Below are 24,675 nucleotides of genomic sequence, written 5' to 3'. Positions count from 1 at the left end.
TCTCAGGCCAGGACCCCGGTGGGGGAGTGGGGGTGGGCAGCCAGCCTGGACGCCGGGCCTCTGGGCCAAGTCAGGCCTTCAGACAATGCACCCTGCCATGTCAATTCAGAATTCTGGACCCACAGAAACTGGGAGTTAAGTGAGTTCTGCTCTAAGTCACTAAGTCTGAGGTAATTAGTTATCGAGCAATAAATGGCTAATATATTAAATATCAGTACAATGAAAACAACAAATCTATCCCAGATCCAAGATTTGATACCACGAACTCCAAAGGACTGCCAAAATATCCATAATTTGTTTTTAAAAGTGAACTTAGAAATTAGACCTACATTCAGAAAAGTATACAAAATTGTAAGTGCCCAGCAACATTTTTAAAACCAAAACCAAAACCAAAACCAAAAAAAAAAAAAAAAAGAATCATCTGGCTTTTTTTCCTTTTCAAAGTGATTTCATGAGGACATGTGATGTCACCTTCAGAAAAGCGGAGTCCCCTCATCAGGTGTGTATGGCTTCTCTCCTTTACCCACATGTTTGCAACCAGTAATTGGAACTGTACTATGTATCCTCTGGGGATCCCACTGAGGAGTATGGAATAAACGGTAAACATTCTGGCTTGTAAGCATCACTGGTGGTGTTTGGGAAACAGGAAATCAAGAACAAGTAAGCTAAATTTTAAAGAATAATCAAATGATCAACTAAATTAGTTTTACTTCTGCTAACATGTTCTGACATGAATGGACAAGACATTGACCCACAGCCAGACTTCGAGAACAAACATGTTCCCATTCCCAAGACCATGCTTCCTCCCACCTACCTGCTTAACCAGGAGCCGCTTCTTCTCTTCATTCTGCTCGTCCCTGGTTTGTAAGTCCCTCTCAAACTGGGCCTTCATGGCCTGCATGTTGACTTCCAGGCGAAGCTTGGCGTCTTCTGTGGCCTGAAGCTCATCCTCCAGCTCTTCCAGCTGTGTCCTCATCTCCTCCACCTGTTGCTCCAGGGCCCGCTTCGATTTTTCAAGCTCGTGCACCTGGACCATGGGACACAGCAGGGAAGAGATGACCCTGGCAGAGCCATAGACAAGGACTAGGACAGCCATCTGTGTCGTCTTCGGTTAGAAGCCGCCACGCGGCACGAAGGCCGCTCTGGTCCCTCCCAGGCCAGCTTCCCCACACATCACGGTCCTTCCCTATCCTGCTCCGGCCTCCGCTCCTCCTCATTTTGGAGTAAGCCATTAGAGAACAGTAGGGAGCTCTTTACTGACGTGCTCTGTAATCAAGAGCAATTCTCCAGTGACCCTGAGGCCCAGTGAGCTCTGGGAGCCAAAGAACAATGAGAGGAGTGCGATGTCAGAGGTGCTGGTCTGCAGAATGGCCACCTGCCTGCTGTCGGTGTGTGAAAGGTGCTACGGTATGTTCCGTCTTGCTCTGGGCAAGATGGCTCGTACCAAAAATGCATGTGGAAGCTTTTACATATTAAGGTGTAGGCCCGTGAAGCAGCATACAGGTGACACAGGCCTGGGCTTTCTCTGGACAAAGATCCTCATCACCAACCTCCATCTACTGCTTCCACACCACGTCCCCTCTCATCTACCCCAGAGACACCCTGGAGGTAGTAGGTGCAGGTGCTGTGCTTCCCCTTGGGGGTTTGTGGCTGCGCCAGTTCTCATGCGGCAGCGGGACAGATGCCTGGCATGAGGCAGCCCTGCAGGTCTCCTCAGGGTCTGGTGCTTCTCAAAAGAAATGTCTGTGGAATTAATGTGTGACTGTTGATTAGTCTACATGACTAAGGGAAGAAGAAAACAACAGAGCACCTGGCTGGCTCTTGACCTCAGGGTTGTGAGTTCAAGCCTTATGTTGGGCAGAGAGCTTGCTTGATTAAAAAAAAAAAAACAAATCCCAAAACAATGTAATTCCTCTATGTAATCACAGCCATTTCTGCTGTAGGTGGCCTCTTGTCCAAGGGGCTGATCCCCTGGGCTGCAGGAGACCCAACGGGAAGTTAGGATGGTCTTCCCCCTTTAGGACGTGGCCAGAGAGCCCACATCCCATGAAAAGGAGACCTGATGTTTTCAAAGCACATGTGCCATAGTGTTGTGAAATAGGGGGAGTGTAATGTCCAGCCGGCAGATGAGCAAACCTGGGCTCGAGAGGTAAAGTGGCTTCTTCTGCCGAGAACGGAAACTGGGTGAAGAGCCGAGCCCCAAACCTGTTTCTGAGTCGAGGTCTGGCCTGGCCATCCTCAACACCTAAGGGAGGGACGTGGGGCACAGAGAAGTGATCACAGCTCTTGTGGCGTGTGTCCCAGGGGGAGGGCGGTATCACAGAAACCTTCAGACCCTGAATGAATCCCCAAAACATCTGAAGCCTTCGGGGAAGATGGAGGTCTGGGACAAAGCTGGTGCCACAGGCTCCTCCCCAGGTGCCCGCTGCCCTCGATCTGAGGGATCCCTGGTACTCGTGCTGGTAACTGCTGTGACATGCTTGCTTCCATGTCCCCTGCCAGGGCGCAGGGTAGGGCAGGGTGGGCCCAGGATGTGACAAGAACAAACAAGAACTCCAATCTGGCTTTGGCACTGAGAACCCAGAACAGGCCACACATCCCAGAAGATGGCGCTCCCGTCCTTATGCACAGGCACGGGTCCTCCCAGGCCGCTCCGCTGCTGGGTGAGGCCCCCCTGTGCCCCTTCTGAGGACCGGTCCCTGGGGACACTCACGTTCTTCCCCACGTCATCCTTGGAGCTTATCAGGTCCTCCATGTCTGCCCGCAGCTGCTTGTTCTGTCTCTCAAACTCTTCCTTGGTTTCTAGGGCCTCCTCGAGGGCTCGGGCCAGGGACAGGGCTTTGGTTTCCTTCTCCCTGGCCTCTGCCTCTGCGCGGTCTCGCTCTTCTGCATAGCGGGCGGAGATGTTCTTCTCCTCTGCCAGCAGCTATGGGGATGGCATTGGGAAATGTCAGGAACGCTCTAAACGGCACGAGAACCCCTTCTGCCTCACCCTGTGTCTGACTTATCGCTGAGCACAGTACTGTCAGATTAGGGGTGGGCTCTTAGTTCTCTTTGCTTTTCTCCTTTTCCAACTTTCTATAAATATGTGCAGCTTCTGAATAAGATTATTTTATTTATTTATTTTAGAGAGACAGAGAACAAGTAAGGGTTGGGGCAGAGGCAGAAGCAGACTCCCTGCAGAGCAGGGAGCCCAATGTGGGGCTTGATCCCAGGATTCTGGGATCATGACCTGAGCCAAAGGCAGGTGCTTCCCCAATTGAGCCCCCTAGGGGCCCCCCCGAATAAGATTATCTTAAACCAAAAGAACCAAAGGGAGAGCTCTGCCAGGAGGAGACCACATGTGGCGCTGGCCATGGAGCCTGGACATGGACGCAGAGGACCCACCTGGTCAAACTTCTTCTGCTTCTTCTCCAAGTTGGAGGCGATCTGGCGCTGGTGATCTAGGTCCACTGTCAGGTCGTCGAGCTCCTGCTGCAGGCGGTTCTTGGTCTTCTCCAGCTTGTCATAGGCCAGAGCCTTCTCCTCCAGGCGCTGGCCCAGGGCCTCCACATCTTTCAGAAGCTTCTTTCTGGCTTCTTCTAAGCTCTCGATGGTTCCTAAGTCATCATCTACCTTCTTCTTGGTATCGGCGAGCTAGGTTTTCCGTGAGGAGAGATGCACATTCAACAACCCCGTTGATTTTTACAGGCAAGGGAGGAAAGAGAAAATGAGTTTTCGATATTTTGTGAAAAGAACTGCAAATCACCACTGTGGGGTTTTGAGTCAATGACTCTTCGACTGTAACTGAATTTCTTAGCTAATGATCTAGAAGGGGATGAGTGGTTTAACAGTGGACGCTGTCCTAGGACTTTATTTTGGACACTTCCAGTGCCATGACTGGTGTAGTATCAGCATTTGGCTGGTTCAAGGGAAAAACCCCTTAATGTGCTTAATTTAGGACAACCTGGTTAACTGTCCCCAATGGAGGAGACAATGTGGAACCTCGGCGGCTAGAGACACACATCTAGGCCGCCGCGGCCTCCCAGGGGGACACACGTACCTGGGACTGCAGCACCAACACCTGCTTTTCCAGGTTTTTCCTGGCCTCCTCCTCCTCCTCCTGCTGCTCCTGGAGACTGTTCTTCTCCTCCTCCAGCTGCCGGATGCGGCTGCTCAGGTTCAGCTTCTGGCGGGTCTCCTCCTGAAGGAGCTCCTGTTTGTTGTCACAAGAGGCCAACACTGAGGTTACATTAGTCACCAAAACAGAAACTCTATCTATCTATCTATCTATCTATCTATCTATCTATCTATCTATCTATCTATCTATCATCTATTTATTTTAACACCTCTATTTAAAAAAAAATTCATGTCACAAAAACCAGAGAGCCTCAGTGTCCCAGAAATACCCAGAGATGTGAAGAGACAGAAAGGATTCAAAACCACACAGGATCATTTTATAAACGCCCTGAACAGAAATACCACTCTGACCTGGCTGTCAAGCAACGGCGACCCCATCCACGCCTCCTGCATCTCTGAGCTCCGGGCAAACCTTCCTCTCCACTCCTGCCCCTCAGAGTTCAGACACTTGGCATTTCTCACCATGGTCACCTCTAGATTCGGGACACCCCTCAATCGTCTGTCCTTTATGCTTTTTGCCAGGCTCATTTTTCTAATATGTCAATGCGAACGTATTGTTCCCATGACTTTCAGACTTGAAAGTTTCCAAAAGCGCACACAGGGCTTTCTGTGTGGTCCAGGATGTGCCTTGTCACAGCCTAAGCCCCAGTGACACCGGACTTGTTTGTCTGAGATTTCTGACCCCCACATCCCCAGCACATAGCAAATAAACGTTCATATCAAATTAGAAAATGTAATAAAAATAAGATGTCAGACTCCAGGTGCTACATTATTTTTGTATCAGTCACTATCCTAATTTCTCTCAGACTTAAAGACAATCATTCCTCAGTGAATGTTTTGGTATGAGATTTAACAGTATGACTTAGCAAGCTTCAACCTGTCCTTTACGAAAGGGACTCTTTGTTCAGTCGGGGTAGTCAGATATCAACCACAACAAAATAGTCTTATTTAAAGTGGGCAGCAGTACTTGTGCGTGCAGTAGGACCACGCTCAGTGAACCATACCCCAGGCAAGGCCAGCCAGAGCTGCCACCCAGGCCGCCCACACGCCTGCCAGACGAGGACCGAGGGCTCCGCGTCCAGGTAGGAGCTTCAGAGATTTCCTGCATATCAAGGCTGGTTATAGCACAAGACGGTTCCACATAGAAGTACAGCATCAAAGTTGGAGATGACAAGAAAGGCACTGGGGGACTAGCTCACTGATTAGAGAACCGCTGCGGCTGGTATCAGGGCCCTTACCCCGCCCGGGATACCTGAGTGTCCTGTAGTTGAGACTCAAGACTAGCTGCGTCCTTAGCAAACTTAATGCCCTTCTTCTCTGCTTCTTCCAGAAGACTTGAGACATTGTCCAGTTCATTCTGCGAGGAGTAAAAGATTCAATTCATGAGTAAGCACACAGAAAGGGTCCAGAACCACTGCTCTTACATGCACACGAACAGAGCAGGATTGAGGGAGGAGGGGCGATCCCACAGCTGCCAAACCCCATCAAGGAGGACTTCCATCACTGGGGGGCCTGCTGCCCCCAGCCGCGCCCAAGGCGGCAGGCACGGCACCAGCCGCCGAGGGACAACCTCTGAGTCTCTGTGGAAAGGACCAGGGCGGGGCGGGGCAGGGCAGGGCGGGGGGAAGAGTGCCAGTGGCAGAGCCCACACATGGATGGAGTGTGTTCTAACCCCGGTTAGCATCTTGCGGTTTTATCACGAAGAGACAGAAAGTACACCTAACCCTCCCAGTGGTTGCCTTGCTGCGTGAAGAGGCTCTAAGATGAGCAGGTGTTGCATTTTGGTCCTTTTTCACACTAAGACGCATGAACCCTGTGTTGGGGGGGGCCGGTGCAGTCACTTTTTTATACAACTTGAAAACTTGATTAGTCAAAGTTTAACTCCCAGTATTTAGTCTAAAGTACTTTGTAAGCTTAAGAATCTGGTGATGTGCATTTTTGTGAATATTTAGCTATTTCTAATGGTCAGATTTCATGAGTAATGTGGTAAAAATCCTCTCCGCCCCCAATCCCCATAGCATACGACCTTCTGTAATCTTTGTGAGTGCGGTCAGGACTGGGGAGAAGGGGAGGTGCTTGGCACAGACGGGGGGGGGGGGGGGGGGGGGGAGGAAACCCCTCACTCTGGGTTGTCCTCTGGTCATATCAGCAAAGGGGAGGTGCACGGAGGACATATCTACACACATGATTCAAGCCAATGATATTTCTGTTTCTGCTCATTTTAACGACATCCTTTGGAGAGCCCAGGTGTCCACAGTCTTGGCAGCAACATGGTGGTAAAGGGCTCTGGACTCAACCGAGACCTCCAGCCTTCAGCTCTGGTTCTGTGAACCGCCTGGGGAGTCTCCAGAGGGTGGCGCGCTCCTCAGCTTCCTTGACCCTTTCAGACTCACCCTGGGGGATGAGGTGAGGATTGAAGGGCGTGTGCCTGGGGCACCATGGCCTCCCTGCCCCATACATGGTAACACATGACGATGGTTTGTAACACTGTTGAACATCTCTCTCGAAAACACCTTTCTGGATAGGCGAGAGCGCATGCATGACCTCACACGTTATCTTGGGGCACGCGTGTGCATGAAAGAGTTAACAGAGGCGGCTGGAGACTGCTCTCCTTAGAAAGGCCTGCTTGGGACGTTGGCCCATGGCTCGCGGCTGGGAACTTACGACTTCCAGAAAGCGCCTACCATTCCCTAAAATAGAGTGGCTCAGTGTGCCGGAGTGGCTTGTGTAAACACGGTGTTATCCTGAGCACCTGCTTCCCTCGGGGAGCCTGACATGTTGGAGTGTCAGGCCGGGGGGCCTACGGGGCGGCCCCCACCCGAATCACGGGGCAGAGTTTCCTCGAGCTTCCCCGGGAGACGGCACTTCCCAGGCACACTGTCCCAGCTGCTGCTGGAGAAATGGGGCACAGGGTAGGCCTGCCTGCTGGAGGGCTGGAGCTCGCACCAGGCTTCCTCAGGGTCCCCCACCTTTCCCCCTTTATGGATTTGCTTTGGGTCCTTTCACTGGCAGAAATACGGCTGTGAGCAGGAGTCGCCCAGTGAGTCCCCAAACCACGGCTGGTCCTGGGTATCAGTCACGGTCAGCAACCTGTTTTTAGCACATCAACACGTAACATACATCGCTCCTTGCCTTCCACTGGCTGCACGAGTACATGCTAGGACATTACAGTTAATTCTATGTTCTTTTACATATATATATATATTTTCATATATTTCTTTAGTGAACGTTCTTAGAAGTTGGATCTGTATGTACATCCTTATTTCCCTGGGATAAATTCTAGACATGGATTTATGGGCTTGTATGGTCCTCAGACACACACACACACATATTTTTAGATCATTGCCTGCCCAACATGGGGCTTGAAATCACAGTGCTGAGATCAGGAGTCGCATGCTCCACTGACTGAGCCAGGCAGGCGCCCCAGGGTATTCATATTTTTAAGATGTGCAACAAAAAATCGCTGAACTGTCCTCTAGGAAAGGGTAGTAGTAATTTACCCTTAAACCAGCAGTGTATAAACAATCCAATTTTCACAAATCTTCCCCAACACTAGGTACAATTTTTTTTTGCTCACTGTTCCTGTTCTCTTATTGACTAGATTAACAGAAAAGCTGTAATTGTGCCTACAACCAGTCAAGAACTATACCCTCCCATCCAGTGTGGGATTTATTTATTACATTTAAGGTTAATTCATGCTGGGGGCTTGTGGTGGCACCTGCCAGGTGTTCAGGAGAAGCACGTGCTCCCAAAGGGCCTGCCCAGAGCCCAGGCCTGGGGTTCCCAGGCTTACCTGTAATTTGTTTGCCTTCTCGGCCAGCTCCACCCTGAGCCTGTCTCCTTCTGAGACCTTGGCGTGCAGCTCCTGCACCTGGGCGTCGAGCTTCTTCCTCTTGTGCTCAGACTCAGCCTTGACCTGCTGTAGCACCTTCACCTCACACGCCAGCTCCTTGTTGTCAGTCTCCAGGCCCTGCTTGTTCTTCTCCAGATTCGCTTTGAACTAGGGGGGGAAAAGGAAAGAAATGTGCTGCTATTTTTAGAACACTCCATACAAGGTGCTGTTTTTTGTATCCATGGGATTGAGCCTGATACGTGGTCTGCTGTCAACGTCTGACTGAAAACCTGAGCTCTTCCCCGAGCATGAAGTTTCTAGGGCAGCAACACGTCGGCATGTGCTGCCTAGGGGATGAGATCTGGATATCTAGGGGCTCACCGCACTGCGGACTTGATTCTGGTCAGCGCAGTGTGGGGGTGACACTCAAGATGCATCCCACCCAAGGTGTAATCTTTCATTCATGTTAGGCCTTGGTGTAAAACACATCCCGTTAGTTCACAGAATTGTTTTTAATGAGGAGCCGAGAGTCTCGATGATGGAGTGAGACCACCACGGGTGTGTTCCATGAGTGCACACATGCCAGTGCGAGGGTGATCACATCAGGCCAGCTGGCTGCGGGGACCAGGGGGTGGGCCTCCAAGGCCAGGGGATTGGTGGGGGCTCTGGGGCCAGACCTCCTGGCTTCCCTCTGTTGTCACTTAGTGGTTGTGTGGCCCTTTGTCAGTTTCTGAACCCTGCTGGGTCTCCCCCACCAGGTTGGGATAAAAGTTAAGGGAGCTAATGCATGTCGAGTACTTAGCGTGGTGACGGACGCAGACGTCCAGCCGTTGTTGCTGCCGTGAGTGCAGAAACCAAAGGCGGCGTGTGTGCAGGCGGGGCAGGCAGGGGGAGGCAGGGTGAGAGGAGAGTGCTTGAATAGGACGACAGGGGATAATGAGCAAGACAGCTGTCTGCCCAGGAGTCAGAGGGTGGACGAGATGCTATGTCGTCAGTATGGGGAGGGGATGGTAAGGGGCACATGAAAGGCCAACAGGACCTGGGAATTGGCTGGCAGCATGAGCCAGGGGCTTCAGGCTGTTGAAGGGTTCAGAGCTTAGTCACTGGGGATGACACTGCTGGAGGGACACCCGGGGAGGGACATGGCGTTTCAGATGGTGGCAGGACCACCCCGTGACTAGAAAACACACGCACAGCCAAGGGCCTATGGCTCTTTGTAGTAGGCCGTGTGCGTTTGGGTGGCAGCCCCCCGAGAGCTGGGGCCCCATCAGCCTTAGAATTCATTGCACTGAGTGGACGGATGGGCACCTGCTGGTGGATTTCCCATGGGATGCGGAGGCACAGCGGCCTCTCCTACTCACCCTCTTTGCCTGTTCCAGCTGCTCCGACAGCTCCTCCAGGGCTGTGGCGTGTCGCTGTCTCATGTCCTGGATTTGAGCCTCGTGGCTCCTCGTTTCCTCCTCCAGAGCCTTCTTCAGCTCTGCCACTTCTTGTTCACGCTTCGTGCTAGACAAACATATTTGTAGAGAAAACAACTCAGAATTAATTGACTGAATGAAACAAAAGTACATTTTTAAGGTGGTGTTTTGTTTTGAACACGATAGCAGTTTTCCCCAGAGTCAACAGACGTGGACTCCATCCACTTGACAACCCTCGACATCGGTTCCTCCATCCAGGACACGGGGGTCACAGGGGCACCGGCCTCTGGAGGCCACTGTGAGCATTGCATGTGGGAAGCGCGTGGCAGGCCTGGTCCCTAACAGCCCTCAGGAAATCTGGGGTGTTACTGTTGTCAGGAAAATGTATCACATTAATTCCTTTGATAGTTGTTTGATATGTTACATTTCAGAAGGCCGTGCGTTGTTTCTGCGATATCAGGAATCCTTCCAGAACGAGCACAGCTCCCATTCCCCGGCTGACTCAGATCAGACACAGTGTGACATCCCTGTGGGCCTTCAGAATGTTCTGGGCAGTCTGGCTGCTGGCAGGCCGGGTACTGCTTCATGAGAGAGGCCAAACCGCCCGCCACGGCCCCAGCTACCTCTCAATGAAACCGGAAAAGATGGATCCTGAAGAGGCTTCAAAAGCTAAGGGGTGTGAAGGCCCCACGAGGGGGGGGGGATGGGGACACCACGTTCCAACAAAGGCGGGGACTCTTGCCATCCTGGGGAGTGCCAGTGGTTCATCAACCCTCTCCCAAAACTCTACCGGAAGGAGGGAGGGCTGAGGGCTAGGAGGAGAGGCCATACTCCTGGCTTAGAAGGTCTCCAGAGTTTGGAGGGACAGCCTGGCAGGTGCAAGACCCTGGACTCTAATGTCCTGAGACGAACTCACGTTTCCTCTCATCTCAGTGTTGGGATTGAGGATCATGTTAGTGTTAAATGACTTTATGTGGCCCCAGGTGGGGGAACCTGCACGATCACAGTGGTCTCACTAACTGGGAGAGACTTCTCAGACCTGTCTGAGCACACCAGCTTAGTTAAGGCCCAAACCAGCCAGGCCGACCCCCACCCCTGCTCGGGGCTGTAGGAGATGAAGCAGCTGTGACCTGACGACCATCCTAAACAACCAGCTGGCAAACTTGCTCTACGGCTCCAGACCTGCAACTGGGGCAGTGACCGAGGTGTGGGCCTGTGGCCACGCTCTCTTCCCTTTCCAGCGGGTTGGGGGGCCCGGGGGCTGAGGTCGCTGTGCTGAGGGGCCCAGCGGCAGCTGGCTCTGGCTCACAGGCGCTAGACAGCAGTGATCACCACCAGCTCCCTGGAGGCAGGAGACACGCTGGTCGGGCCCCGTCCCTGAGGTGGTCTCGAGAGGAAGGGATCGGCAGAGGGGGTGGATGCCAGATGCAAGCACCAGCCCAGACAGACGGACACGCTCCGTCTGGTTACCTGAGCTCACCCCAGCGAATGACCAGCACCATCCAGGATTAGACGGCAACAGCAGCCGTCTCTCGGGTGAAGAGTTTTGCTCCTAACTCCGACTCGAAACCACGAGTCCTGGGAGCCCTTCCCTTCCCATCTCCACGCTCAGGAACCCCACTGCTGTGAGGCTCTCGTGGCGAGTCCTGTAGAGAGTTATGGGCTGAGTCCACTGAAGGGTGTCGGGGGTGCTGGGGATGTCACTTTCACATGAGCCCTGGGGTTCACCGTGCCGGGAGGACCAGTGGGGAGGCAGGGGTGTCCTTAGCCAGAGTCAGCGCTAACCCGCCAGAGCCTCAGGCAGTCGGAAGTCTTCATGGAACAGCATTTATTAAGACCAGGGTTTTTCTACTGTGGCCAAGAGACAAGCTGAGAATGGATATTTCAAGGTCTACTCAGTGGTTTCCAGATCTTGAAAAGCAGACATCTCACGGAGCTGCTCTGCTGCAGGGGGGTTGGAAGCCACAGGCCTGCCAGGTGCACACAGGCCCCAGCTGTCTCGGGGTAGCAGACTCCGTGAGGCTGCTGCAGGTGCATGTGCTCATGGGCCAAGCCCCTGACCCGCCGTCAGGCTCCCCACCTCTGATCACTCCCGCAACACCCACAGTCTGACCTCCGCCTCACCCCCAGCGGCCTTCTCTGCACACCCAGTTGAGGTCACTCTGTCTGGCCACACCCCCGGGGTGAGCACAGCCTTGTCCAGGGAAGGGCCCCCTGATTTCACCACAACACACTTCCCTCCTGGTGGCTCCAGGCCATTTCTTATTTCTGCCCCCACCTGTCTTGCTAAGGGATTCCCCTTTCTGTTTTATTCCAGGCCTTTCCTTAGCTACCACCTCAGTGCAAGGACACACAGGAGGAGCCCCGGCAGGTGTGTGTGCACGGGCACCAGCCAGGCACAGCCACCAGCTGAGGCGCCTGGGGGGCCTCATGCCCCTGGCCGCTTGAGACCTGAGGCAGGAGCCAACGGCCAGGAAGAGGCCGAGAGGTAGGAGGTTCCAAGTCAGCAGCTTACGGGAGCCCGAGACCCGTGTGCGGGCAGGAGCCATGCTGGTCCCCTCTGCCCGGCCTGCTCCCCAGCTGGCGGCTCCAGCCCCTGTGACCTCCTGGGGGCTGGTGTGCTCAGGCCAGGGTGCATGAATCCCCTGGGTGTGCACCTGTGCCTGGCCATCGGCTCACCTGTTACACAGGACACGCCTCTGCCCCGTGCACACTCTGCGTGGTGCCCATCTTTGCGAGCGTGAGCCCGTACCTCCGTTCTCAGCTTCCCGCCCACCCAGTTCACACCAGCTGGTGCCGCAGCAGGTGCCCAGGTGCGCCTGCATCTCCCGATTCTGTGTCTGAGCCTCCCGCCCCTCTGATCCTCTCTCGAGGTCTCACGCCTGGTCTGTGTGCAGGTCTGCACCAGCTCCTCATGTGCCGGCCCTGTGTCTTTCCTGTGGGTCTCTCCCTGAGCAGGGCTTTCCTGATTGCACCCCACCCTCTCACCCTGCACACCTCACCCCCACACGGACGCCAGTTTGTTTCTGACCACGGCTATTTTGTTCCCTCTCTAGGAGGAAGAGAAATACTCAGAATGATGACAGCAAGAAAACCCCCCACCCCTCAAGGAAGGTCTGAGGGGTAGGGGGCACATCTGCTGGATACCAGGTGACGCACCGCCTCCCGCCACTCACCGAAGTTCCTGCTGAGCCGCGGTGGTGTCCAGCGTGTCCTCCAGCTCTGTTTTCAGGGCCTCCAGCTCCTCACTCAGGTCTCTCTTCTGCTTCTCCGCCTTGTTCCGTGAAGCCTTCTCTGATTCAAAGTCCTCCTGAAGCTCGGCGATTTGGGCTTGCAGCTCTCGCACCACCTTGAGGGCATTGTTCTTATGGAGCGTCTCATCGTCACCCCTGTCGAAACATCCAGGCAGGGGGAGCAGTCAGTCTGCGCCCAGGTGGACAGTGTCTGGGCCAACCCACCCGAGTGAGGACCTCTCCACGAGGAGACCCAGTTACCCATCCCCGGCCCGTGGGCCACCGACCCGAAGAAGGCCCACACCCGGGAGCAGCAGAGCCCAGGCCCCTCTCCAAGGGGCTACAGTCCTTCATTGAAAGGAAGGACAAGCTCTTGTTAATGGTCAGAAGAGAAAAACATTTCCTCTCCAGTGAAATGTTAGAACGAGAACACAGTCCATCCCTTCAAACTGTCCAGCCTACGGTGCGTCCCCCTGCATTCTCAGGATGTAGCCGGAGGTGGAGACTCACCACCTCCCCACTCCTGTCCCTTCCTCCTTCCTGCAGCCTCCTCCCCCCTCAGTGGTGGCAGATCTTCTGGACTGGCAGGGCTGGGACATGTGGGGTGAGGGAAGGGGGCCCCGGGGTGACGCTGTAGTCCTAGACTCTAGCTCTCACCGCTGAGAGAGAAAGCAGAAGGTCTGGACAAAGTAGGTCCCACTGTGATGGAGAGCAGGGAAAAAATTTGTTACGAGATGTACTCAGTTGTAATAAATTATAAATTAAACTCCAAGTTCTCTGAACACGTAGCCAAATGATTATAAATATATTTATTATATGCGATTTCCATTCTAAAATGGGATTTCCTCTCAACTTCTAGAACACACTGTGAGGGGCGCCTGGGTGGCTCAGTTGGTTAACGTCTGCCTTCAGCCCAGGTCATGATCCCGGGGTCCTGGAATCAGGCTTACAAAGGGCGCCCTGCTCAGCGGGGAGTCAGCTTCTCCCTCTCCCCCTGCTCCTCCCTCCCCCTGCTCGTGCTCTCTCGCTATCAGATAAACAAATAACACCTTTTTTAAAAAAACCCGTGTTTGATATGGTAAAATAACTTCTGGGATGAAGTTCCAGGGACCCTGTGACATGACTGCTGATTCTGAGCCCGGACACCCAGGGCGGTTTACGAGAGCTTCCTGCTGCCTGGACACAAGTCCCAGGCTCCGCCGTCACACCCACAACAAGGAGACTCCATGTCCGCCTCCCCAAGTTCCCATCCAGCCCCAGACACGAGGCTCTGCAGAGAGCAAACCCCGCGGTGCCGGCTCAGGGCAGAGGCCGGCGAGCCAGAGGCAGACCTGGCCAGCGCGCCCTGCAGCTCCTCCTCCTTCTTGGCCAGCTGGACCTTGAGCTCGTCGATCTGCGCCTGGAGCTCTGCGATCTGGTCCTGCAGGTCAGTGGTCTCACCGTCCAGTTTTCGTTTGGCCTTCTCCAGCTCCTGACGCGTCTTCTCTTCCTTCTTCAAGCGTTCTGTAAGGCAAGAAAGAGCCAAGAAGCTCAACCCACGAACGGTGCGCCGGATGAACAAATTCAAATATAAATTGAGGTTGAAAATCAGCCATTTGATTCAGGAGCAGGTCACCGCCTTGTCACCACTGTGCCAATGGCTCAGTCATCTGAAACCCACTGAGATCAAACTGATGGAGAGAGACGTTGGTGAGAGGATGGAATTTCTGGGAAGAAATCGGGGGTGGAGGGACTCTAAGGAGGTCCCTTTGTGGGAAGTGAGCCCACACGCCTGGAGCTGAATAACCCAGGCCCTCTGATGTTGCACCCATCACCGGGCCCACAACAAGCAAAAGGCTCAGTGGAGGCGAGGGTGGTGTGTGCAACTGCCCGTCACCCTGTGCCCCTTCCCTGGGGATCCTTGCCTGGAACCAGGACCGCAGCTCCAAAGCAGGAGGGAGGGGACAGTGTGGGCAGAGGGTCCTATGTCTTCACGACCTCCCTCCACACTCTGCAGGAAGGGGTCCTCGTGACACTGAGCCCCATACGCCTTGGCATTCTCTGGCACAACCCATACTCAGAGAAGAGACTGAGCATCACAGGCCGGTCACATGTGTGAGAAGGAAGAGGCACATCTGCCTTGTGTTCTTCCCCAGCAGAGGAGCTGCGGATTGGCAAAACTGGTTTGTGAACACCTCTCATGCTGGCATCCTCCCTTGTCTGTGCTCAACAACAGGACAGCAAAACCCTGAGGTGGTTTTTAGATAGCCACACTTCCGCCACACCAGGAGAGCAGCGCGTTGAGGAAGTGCAGTCACAACTGCACGGGCATCGCACGACCCGGGGGATCGAGGGCTGTGCCCTTGCTCCTCCAGTGTACATGCTAGCCCTGGTTGCCTGTGTCACAGCAGAGGCTTCCAGGCTCCTCCCCAGTCCTACCCCTCTTTCGTTTTCAGAAAACTAGGATCTAGTTTGCAAACGTTCTAGGATTCCCCGAGGCTATTCCGGCTGTCACCATGCGGTGCGGCTGCCCTCAGCGGTGGCTCCAGTCCCTGCCAGTTTTTGTGGCAGTAGGGGCTCCTCATGCAGCTTAGAGTCGACACACACAAAGTCCAGCGGCATCCACGACTCAAACTTAATTTAGAGCCCTGCTGGGTCCACCCCAGGGGAGGCTATGTATTTCACCAGGGGATCTCACTTAAAAAAATAAAATTAGGGGCGCCTGGGTGGCCCAGTCAGTGAAGCATTTGCCTTCATCTCAGGTCCTGATCCCGGGGTCCTGGGATGGAGCTCCACATCGGGCTCCCTGTTCAGCGGGGAGTCTGCTTCTCCCTCTCCCTCTGCCTCTCCCCCTGCTTGTGCTCTCTCTCTCAGTAAGATCTTTAAAAAAACTAAGTTAAATTAGTACTATCCCATCATAAATGCTTGGAGACTGGGCAGGAAATAATAACACAAAACAGACCTATTTTAGTAATTGACTCCAAATGGATTGACCCACATGCACATTTTTTACAGCCTGTTCTGATGTAAGTAAAATCTAAACGCTCACACGTCCCAGTCCTCCATTTCTCTGACGCCAAACACTAACCTTCTAAATCTGAGATCATCACTTCCTGCTTATTCCTGATTTTGGCCAAGTTTTTGGCCTTTTCTTCCTCCTCAGCCAGCTGAGAGGAACACTCTGCAATGCGATCTTCCATGAGTTTCTTTTCCTGAGGAGAAAGAATTGACGGCTTCAGAGCAGGCTTCCAAACCACACCTGGGGCCTGGTCTCGCTCAGAAAGCAGGTGCTTGTGGCCCGCCCCTGGGTCCCCTTGCTCTGTAGACGAGGTCACTGAGGAGGGCTCAGTAGGTGTGAGACATGCACGTCAAACGTCTAAAAGATGAGAAGGCTATTAATTTGGTGGATTAAAAAAATTATGTTGTTTCTATCTTTAGAAACCTCTACGGGTAGAGCCTTGGAGAGAAAATTAAGTAAACGAACCCGAATTCTTGAGAATTTCCCATTGGAAGAAGCCCCTTCCAGTGAGTGCATCAACGTATGTACTTCCCAGGTCTGAGACCAACCTTGTAATGCAAATACTCTCTTACTTTGATAAATTTGGAATTCTGGTCCTCAAGCAGCAGGATCTCCTCCTCCATCTTCTTGATTTTTGCTTCCGCTGTCACCTTTTCCAGCTGTAGTTTCTGGCGAGCGCCTTCTTCCTCATCCAGTTGCTCCTCTAGGTCCTTGGGAGGCAGAACACACAGTCAGCTGCCCACCTGCTCCACAAAGTCCTGCTGCACGCAAAGCATCAGAGGAACGTGTTAAAAGTCAAATGCCAACTTTTGGTTTTCAAAATGGCAAGGACATTTGTATAAATAGGAGGTGCAGACATGTATCTGCTGCAGGCTGGAGTACAAGCCAGATCCTTCTGGAAGCCAACGTAGTGACGTATGGCGAGCTCTGAAAACAAGCATGCCTTTTAAACCAGGAATTTGAGGAAATAATAGCAGATGCGATTTACGTAAAAGAAAAAAAAAGCAAAGCGTTATTTATAATGTGGAGGAACAGTGAACAGGCTACGAAATATCCTGGTAGTTCAAAGTGGGTAGAAGTTGGTGTATTTTTCAAAATGAGTGACACAGTAATTCAAACTCATACTATGGTCACAGGTCAGTGAGGTGGGTGGTCTCCACTTAAGCTTGACTTCCACAGCGTGAGCCCACCCGCAGGCGGGGTGGGATGCTAGTGTCTACAGCGGATTCAGTGAACTACTACTCTTCTGTCTCACACCCTACCTTATGTCTGTAATAAACAGACGCCACGGAGCAGGGTTGTACGTACACATCAATGTTCAGGAAATTTCAGACACTGATCATGGTTGATTCTGGAAGGACACCCATGTAACAGCCTCGAACACACATCCAAGAGCTCAGAGCAGCAGAGAGCCTGATACTGACGCGGCCACTGGCTCTGCCGTGACAAGCATGGATTCTGGCCCATGTCACTTCTTCTCCACCTGAGTGCCTCACTCCCCTCCCAGGTGCCCCTGAGGTTATTTTATTATTTTTTTTAAAAAAGATTGTATTTATTTATTCATGAAAGAACACAGAGACAGAGGCAGAGACACAGGCAGAGGGAGAAGCAGGTTCCCTGCAGGGAGCCCGATGCGGGACTCGATCTCAGGACCCTGGAATCACGCCCTGAGCCCAAGGTAGACGCTCAACCACTGAGCCACCCGGGTGCCCCCCACCAAGGTTATTTTGAAGCAACTCCCAAACCTCACATTTTGTTCTGTAAAACCTCCAGCTGTCTTTCTAAGACATCAAGACTGCTTAAAAATACATTTGTTCGCTTGTACTGGAATCCAAACAAGGTGACTGGTAAGCCTATAAAGACTCCTTCCTTCTCTAGGCCCCCTTGGGTCTCCCCCTCCCTCCCTTGCCACTTGTTTTTAAAACACAACAAAATAGGTCATTTGCCCTACACTTTCCCACAGTGGGGTTTCTGAGGTGCACCCCTGCACCGGACACTCCTAAGTTCACAAGAGCAGTGAACATAACCTATGTGTTCAGTATCACTTCTTTTCCTTTTTAAAACTTATTTGAGGGGGGAGGCACGTGGGGTGGCTCAGTGGTTGAGCATCTACCTTTGGCTCAGTGCGTGACCCTGGCATCCTGGGATCGAGTTGTGCATCAGGCTCCCCGCAGGGAGCCTGCTTCTCCCTCTGCCTGTGTCTCTGCCTCTCTCTCTCTCTCTCTGTCTCTCATGAATAAATAAAATCTTAAAAAAAAAATTTTGAGAAAGAGCATGAATGGGGGCAAGGGAAGGAGAGACCCAAGCAGACTCCACACTCAGCGTGGAGCCCGACAGGGACTCGATCCCATGATCCTAGCTAAAATCAAGAGTCAGATGCTTAACCAACTCAGTCGTCCCTATAATTTCAATTAATAAATGAATCTGCGTAATCTGCTTAGAAACCCATGTAAGCAGACAGAAAAGCAGTAATGGGGCTGATGGGAGGGAGGAGACCAGGAGTGCTGCTGTGGTCACTAGGTTTTTCTTCAATAATTGCTTATTGATAACGTCATCAGGAAATTAATCTTAAAAAACATCAAATCCAAAACCAGCTCCAGTAGTTCTGGTTGCAAAGGGCACAGGTCAGAAGCCCCTCAAAGCCTCCCAGGTCAGAAAAAGGACAGGAGAGACCAACGAGGCTGAGTTATCTCCCAGGGGCCGTGCAGGGACCATAGGGCTCAGGAGGTCCTGGCTTCTGATACCTCTACTTTCCTCAGAGAGAGGTAAAAGGCAAAAGAAAATAATAACTATCACCTTACTGTTTTTAGAATATGTCTGAATGAATTTACGTGTCACAGAAGGAAATAATAAATTCAGATAGCCATGCCAAAAATCTAAGGTCTAGAGAAGAGAGTCTAGAGAAGAATGAAATAGAAAGTACTGGAAAAGCTAGTACTGGAAGTCCTAGCCTCAGCAATCAGACAACAAAAAGACATTAAAGGCATTCAAATTGGCAAAGAAGAAGTCAAACTCTCCCTCTTCGCCGATGACATGATACTCTACATAGAAAACCCAAAAGTCTCCACCCCAAGATTGCTAGAACTCATACAGCAATTCGGTAGCGTGGCAGGATACAAAATCAATGCCCAGAAGTCAGTGGCATTTCTATACACTAACAATGAGACTGAAGAAAGAGAAATTAAGGAGTCAATCCCATTTACAATTGCACCCAAAAGCATAAGATACCTAGGAATAAACCTCACCAAAGATGTAAAGGATCTATACCCTCAAAACTATAGAACACTTCTGAAAGAAATTGAGGAAGACACAAAGAGATGGAAAAATATTCCATGCTCATGGATTGGCAGAATTAATATTGTGAAAATGTCAATGTTACCCAGGGCAATATACACGTTTAATGCAATCCCTATCAAAATACCATGGACTTTCTTCAGAGAGTTAGAACAAATTATTTTAAGATTTGTATGGAATCAGAAAAGACCCCGAATAGCCAGGGGAATTTTAAAAAAGAAAACCATATCTGGGGGCATCACAATGCCAGATTTCAGGTTGTACTACAAAGCTGTGGTCATCAAGACAGTGTGGTACTGGCACAAAAACAGACACATAGATCAGTGGAACAGTATAGAGAATCCAGAAGTGGACCCTGAACTTTATGGGCAACTAATATTCGATAAAGGAGGAAAGACTATCCATTGGAAGAAAGACAGTCTCTTCAATAAATGGTGCTGGGAAAATTGGACATCCACATGCAGAAGAATGAAACTAGACCACTCTCTTTCACCATACACAAAGATAAACTCAAAATGGATGAAAGATCTAAATGTGAGACAAGATTCCATCAAAATCCTAGAGAAGAACACAGGCAACACCCTTTTTGAACTCGGCCATAGTAACTTCTTGCAAGATACATCCACGAAGGCAAAAGAAACAAAAGCAAAAATGAACTATTGGGACTTCATCAAGACAAGAAGCTTTTGCACAGCAAAGGATACAGTCAACAAAACTCAAAGACAACCTACAGAATGGGAGAAGATATTTGCAAATGACATATCAGATAAAGGGCTAGTTTCCAAGATCTATAAAGAACTTATTAAACTCAACACCAAAGAAACAAACAATCCAATCATGAAATGGGCAAAAGACATGAACAGAAATCTCACAGAAGAAGACATAGACATGGCCAACATGCACATGAGAAAATGCTCTGCATCACTTGCCATCAGGGAAATACAAATCAAAACCACAATGAGATACCACCTCACACCAGTGAGAATGGGGAAAATTAACAAGGCAGGAAACAACAAATGTTGGAGAGGATGTGGAGAAAAGGGAACCCTCTTACACTGTTGGTGGGAATGTGAACTGGTGCAGCCACTGTGGAAAACTGTGTGGAGGTTCCTCAAACAGTTAAAAATATACCTGCCCTACGACCCAGCAATTGCACTGTTGGGGATTTACCCCAAAGATACAAATGCAATGAAACGCTGGGACACCTGCACCCCGATGTTTCTAGCAGCAATGGCCACGATAGCCAAACTGTGGAAGGAGCCTCGGTGTCCAACGAAAGATGAATGGATAAAGAAGATGTGGTCTATGTATACAATGGAATATTACTCAGCTATTAGAAATGACAAATACCCACCATTTGCTTCAACGTGGATGGAACTGGAAGGTATTATGCTGAGTGAAGTAAGTCAGTCGGAGAAGGACAAACATTATATGTTCTCATTCATTTGGGGAATATAAATAATAGTGAAAGGGAAAATAAGGGAAGGGAGAAGAAATGTGTGGGAAATATCAGAAAGGGAGACAGAACATAAAGACTGCTAACTCTGGGAAACGAACTAGGGGTGGTAGAAGGGGAGGAGGGCGGGGGGTGGGAGTGAATGGGTGACGGGCACTGGGTGTTATTCTGTATGTTAGTAAATTGAACACCAATAAAAAAAAAAAAAAAAAAAAAAAGAAAGTACTGGAAAAGCAAAACACAAATGCAAACTCTGCTGCTCTACAGGGACATATTTATTTTTCTAAATAGACTAAAAAAATGCAAGCATTCTGGGGCACCTGGGTGGTGTAGGTGGTGAAGCATCTAACTCAACTTTGGCTCAGGTCGTGAGATCGAGCCCCTCATCAGGCTCCATGTTCTCTCCTTTGGCCCCTCCTCCCTCTCTCTCAAATAAATAAGTCTTAAAAAATGTAAGCATTTCATGTGAGGGTGTTAAAATCTGGAGTATAAGAAACTAGGCTGAGGACCCTGGTGGGGAGTTTGGGTGTCCTCCTGCCACACGAGACAAATGTTATTTCTAAGATGAGCACATGGCTCTTAAAGAGGAAAAAAAAAATCAAAACTGTTGTCACCACTAAGGAGAGCTCATTACTGTGAAGAGTCAGGTCTCTGTGTCTTCCCATATGAAATGATGCGTACGAATTTATGTTACGGAAATGCATTTTTGGTTGGATCTGTACAACGATCCTTAGTAATGCGTTAATGGATCGCCATGGAAATAAACTGATTACTCGTAACTGGATGGTACTATCCCGGCTTAATAAACCCCAGTTGTTAAGATAATTAGATGGCTTGCACAGATTTCTGCTTAAAGTCCCAGAACTAGAATTGCTGGATTAACATGTACTTTTCCAGGTTTGGTGATACTCCGCTCACCTATTAGGCGGTACTTGGAAAGCGTTTGTGCTGAAGAATGGAAAGTGTCCAGATGAGTTACCATGTGAGATATCTGCCAAGGAAGTAACCTGATATCTTTTGTGCTTCTGTGAAACATCTGAACTGTCTGTGCTTTGCTAACATAAGCTACAGGGTGAGAAAAAACTCAAGGCGAGACCTGGAAGGAGGTTTGGTGCTGGGCCCATGAAGGAAGAAGGTATTGGGGAGGTCTGGGGTGGGAGCCCAGGGGAAGATGGGGGTGCGTCCTGGGTGTGGGCAGGGAAGGGCTGTCTGAGCCGTGTGCCTGGACACTGACCCCACCAACCCCAGTACAGCTGCGCTTCGCGTGAGGACAGCCTGTGTCCCGGTAACACAGCCCAGAAAGGGCCGAGTGTTTCATCCTGACTGTTGGCCACCTCCTGGGTCAGACCCAAGCCCGTCTCAGGAACCAAGCCACCTGACAGGTGCCTATCGGGGGAACAGGGTGAGCAGTGCCGTGATTACTGACAACACAGGCCAAATGCGGTCCCAGAGTGCGGGAGACCCTGGGCTGTTCCTACTGCGAATCGTTGTGTGTGCCCTCAGAACACAACTACAACAGCTCTGTGCTCAAACAGGATCTATCCCTGTGCGCTTCCAATGACGGTCCTCCATTAGGGGCAACACCTTGACTTGGGGCTCCCGTCCAGATCCACAGCCTTTATTGACCTAACAGATCCACCTGCAAAGCCCACAACAGAATCCTAAATAAAGACTATCGGACGTACCTGAATGTGAGCTTGCATTTTCTTCTTTTCATTTTGGAGGATTTGGTTTCGTTCTTCTTCCTCTTCGACCCTGGATTCCAAGTCATGGAGAATCTCCTCCAGCTCCTGCTTCTTGGCGGCGAGCCTGGCTCTCATCTCTTCTGCCTCAGCAAAGAGCTCTGTCTCTGCTTGGAGCTGCTCTGTTAGGATGTTCTTCTCTTCCAGGAGCTGCAATCACAGCGGAGCACCCGGCGCGGTCATTTGCCCCCCATGCCCACACCAGACACAGTCTCCAGGATTTCAGAGGCCAAGGGCTCGCCACCAAAGAAACTGAGGGTTAAAGCTATGTAATGTCGCTGGGGAAACTTGATATTCTGTAGCTACAGCAAAACCAGCTAGATGAAAGCATTTCTGGTTGTTTCTATGGTCTCGGATTATCCTAACACTAAATTCACATTATTTTAATGACTGTTCTTCTATTAAGATAATGGACAAAGAGGGAAGATGTTATTCAAACATGCCTGTGGGGATGATTGTGGTGGTTTGGCATCAAGCGAGCACGGTGGCCTTGGTGGTTCCCCTTTGTGGCCCCTACACCACTGTTGTGGGATGCTTCCTGGGGCTCTGCTTCGCCCCTGAAGCGTAACCAGCTGGGACCCAAGGGGGCCTGGTGCAGTCCCATCCTCATTTTGAGGTCCCTCGCATGCACTCTCAGGCAAGAGACACTGCTGGGAGCCTCAGGGCAAAGAGGTGTCAGACACGCGCCCCACCACAAACGTGACCGCCCACGGCTCCATGAAGGACCAAGGCAGGAACACACGGGACGGGCTGACTTTACACAAGCCCGAATGCAGGGGGCATTGTGTCTGTCACCTCTCTTCCTAAATGCCTGTGCTTTGGGGAGCAGTGCCAACGACACATGGGGAAGACGTGGGGGCAGGCCCACAGGCCGGGCACACACCTGCTGGTGCTTCCTCTCCATTTCCTCTAGCTCGCCCTCCACCTTCGTCTGCCTCTCCTTCACCTTCAGCAGCTCCTCGTCTTTGGCCTGAAGCTCTTCCTCCTGGCGGGTCACTTGCAGGAGCGGCTTCACCTGCGACACAACGGGACCGTGAGCGTCGCCGTGCGCCCTGGCTGGGGGCCCGCTGTCCATCCCCCACTGCCACCTCCTGGGGCCCACCTTCGTGAAGACACGCCACCACTGCCAGTGCCGGAGCTTCAGGTATGCGGCGCAGTTCCGCTGCAGGACCTTCAGGGCGCTCAGCTGCTGCTGCTTCTTGGCGAAGGCCCTGGAGACCGAGAGCAGCTCAGCGGGGACAGAAAACCATGCTTTGACGGTGCCCACCCAGCGAGACCCACCCTCCTCATCCTCCCCTGCTGGCGCCCCTCGACCTTCCCTTTTGGGCTGGCACTTTCTCTTTCCACCTGGCACAGAGGAAGCGTCGGCCCCCCTTCCTCCCAGGGCGACCTCCCTCTACAGCATTTTGATGGTCGGGTGAATGCCTCCTGTTTGGAGACCAAGGAGTCAGGACACACAGGTGCTTCTCGAACTCGTTGTCACTGAGTCTGGGGTTTCCCACCACCCCGTGCTGCCGGGGCCATGTGCCCCGAGAGCCACCTGCTAATTGTGCTTATGAGTCTTTTCAATTTCTCACATGCCTTCAGGAACAGGGCTCCCTTTCTGATGCCCCAGCCCCATCCTCGTTCATGGTCCTGTGCTGCCTCCTCCTAGGAGGCCACTTATCTTCTCCTGCTCACGGTGGCGCTTCCAGGAGACACAGCTCCTGGCTCTGCCCATCACCTCCTGACCCTGTATTTCTGATACTGGTGACAGGGTTCATAGATTCAAGCTTTTCCATCAGCCATGTCTGCTTGCCTTCTCTGCTTCATGCTCCTGTGGACCACCCGCTACTTCAAACATTTGGCTCCCTGGGGTTTCTGGGCGCTGGCATGACTTGTGGCCTCCTTCACTCCCTGTTGCAGCATCAAGCACCACTCTGTCCACGAATGTGGCCCCTTCCCAAGCAGGTGCAGCTCCCCAGGAGTAGAGAGCCATGTACTTGAGGCCCCTTAAGTCATGTCTTCCGGGTGAATGAACGAACACCCGGGCTCCTTGGGACCTGCGATTATTCCTCTCGAGATCTTTCCAAAACTCTTTGCAAGACTGGCTATGGGGTTCTCCCGGGAAAGAGGGGCACGTAGAGGAAATAGGAAAGATGGTAAGAAACATTTATAATTACTCGCTCACTGCAATGACCAGCAGTGACTGGAGTCACGTAGGACGGCCTTGGGAGCAGAAGGTTCTAGGTCCAAGGCACAAACTGAGCCTTGTTGCCCTTCTGCTGTGGCTCACATTTCCTTACAGGAATCCCTGCATAGGCCATCCTCCAGCCCACTGCTCTGCTCCCTACAAGACCTTCCTCCTCCTAATATATGCTCCCCAGCCAAGCAAGCTTGGCCAAGCCTTAAAGTTTCTGCAACAGCGATAACTTTAAGTATGTTGAGACTACAAAATAGCATCTGCCTCCCAATCCCCACTGTGTCCTTCAAGACTGCAGTGAACATCCCTCAATGTCCTTACTGAGACCTGCTGTCCTGTTGCATCCGGGGGCCCCTGGGAGAAGACCGTCAGAATGGGTCAAGGACACGCCAGTCATTCTG

The 24,675-nt window shown here is 51.6% G+C and overlaps 2 protein-coding genes across 13 annotated transcripts in view; one reads left to right on the top strand and one right to left on the bottom strand.

The window, feature by feature from the left end:
* Nucleotides 1–13,390, top strand: part of NDEL1 (nudE neurodevelopment protein 1 like 1) — a 79,259-nt gene extending 65,869 nt beyond the window's left edge. For all 4 annotated transcript variants that reach the window (XM_077892692.1, XM_077892690.1, XM_077892693.1 and 1 more), the window contains 2 exons: nucleotides 11,687–11,857; nucleotides 12,426–13,390. In XM_077892692.1, the coding sequence (XP_077748818.1) occupies nucleotides 11,687–11,857; nucleotides 12,426–12,489 (235 nt within the window). In that variant the 3' untranslated portion in view covers nucleotides 12,490–13,390. The remainder of the gene's footprint in view (nucleotides 1–11,686; nucleotides 11,858–12,425) is intronic.
* The window catches only part of MYH10 (myosin heavy chain 10), a 123,786-nt gene that overhangs the window by 13,772 nt on the left and 85,339 nt on the right, over nucleotides 1–24,675 (bottom strand). For all 9 annotated transcript variants that reach the window (XM_077892683.1, XM_077892676.1, XM_077892679.1 and 6 more), the window contains 14 exons: nucleotides 23,195–23,303; nucleotides 22,976–23,107; nucleotides 22,036–22,242; nucleotides 16,173–16,310; nucleotides 15,670–15,793; nucleotides 13,934–14,105; nucleotides 12,546–12,758; nucleotides 9,313–9,457; nucleotides 7,913–8,119; nucleotides 5,372–5,476; nucleotides 4,043–4,195; nucleotides 3,388–3,636; nucleotides 2,714–2,926; nucleotides 815–1,027 (listed from right to left, as the gene is read on the bottom strand). In XM_077892683.1, the coding sequence (XP_077748809.1) occupies nucleotides 815–1,027; nucleotides 2,714–2,926; nucleotides 3,388–3,636; nucleotides 4,043–4,195; nucleotides 5,372–5,476; nucleotides 7,913–8,119; nucleotides 9,313–9,457; nucleotides 12,546–12,758; nucleotides 13,934–14,105; nucleotides 15,670–15,793; nucleotides 16,173–16,310; nucleotides 22,036–22,242; nucleotides 22,976–23,107; nucleotides 23,195–23,303 (2,380 nt within the window). The remainder of the gene's footprint in view (nucleotides 1–814; nucleotides 1,028–2,713; nucleotides 2,927–3,387; nucleotides 3,637–4,042; nucleotides 4,196–5,371; nucleotides 5,477–7,912; nucleotides 8,120–9,312; nucleotides 9,458–12,545; nucleotides 12,759–13,933; nucleotides 14,106–15,669; nucleotides 15,794–16,172; nucleotides 16,311–22,035; nucleotides 22,243–22,975; nucleotides 23,108–23,194; nucleotides 23,304–24,675) is intronic.

The sequence above is a fragment of the Canis aureus genome, chromosome 3 (assembly GCF_053574225.1).
Source record: "Canis aureus isolate CA01 chromosome 3, VMU_Caureus_v.1.0, whole genome shotgun sequence".
NCBI classification, from domain to species: Eukaryota; Metazoa; Chordata; class Mammalia; order Carnivora; family Canidae; genus Canis; species Canis aureus.
The sequence above is the reverse complement of the archived record's forward strand: the minus strand, read 5'-3'. Positions and strand labels throughout refer to the sequence as shown.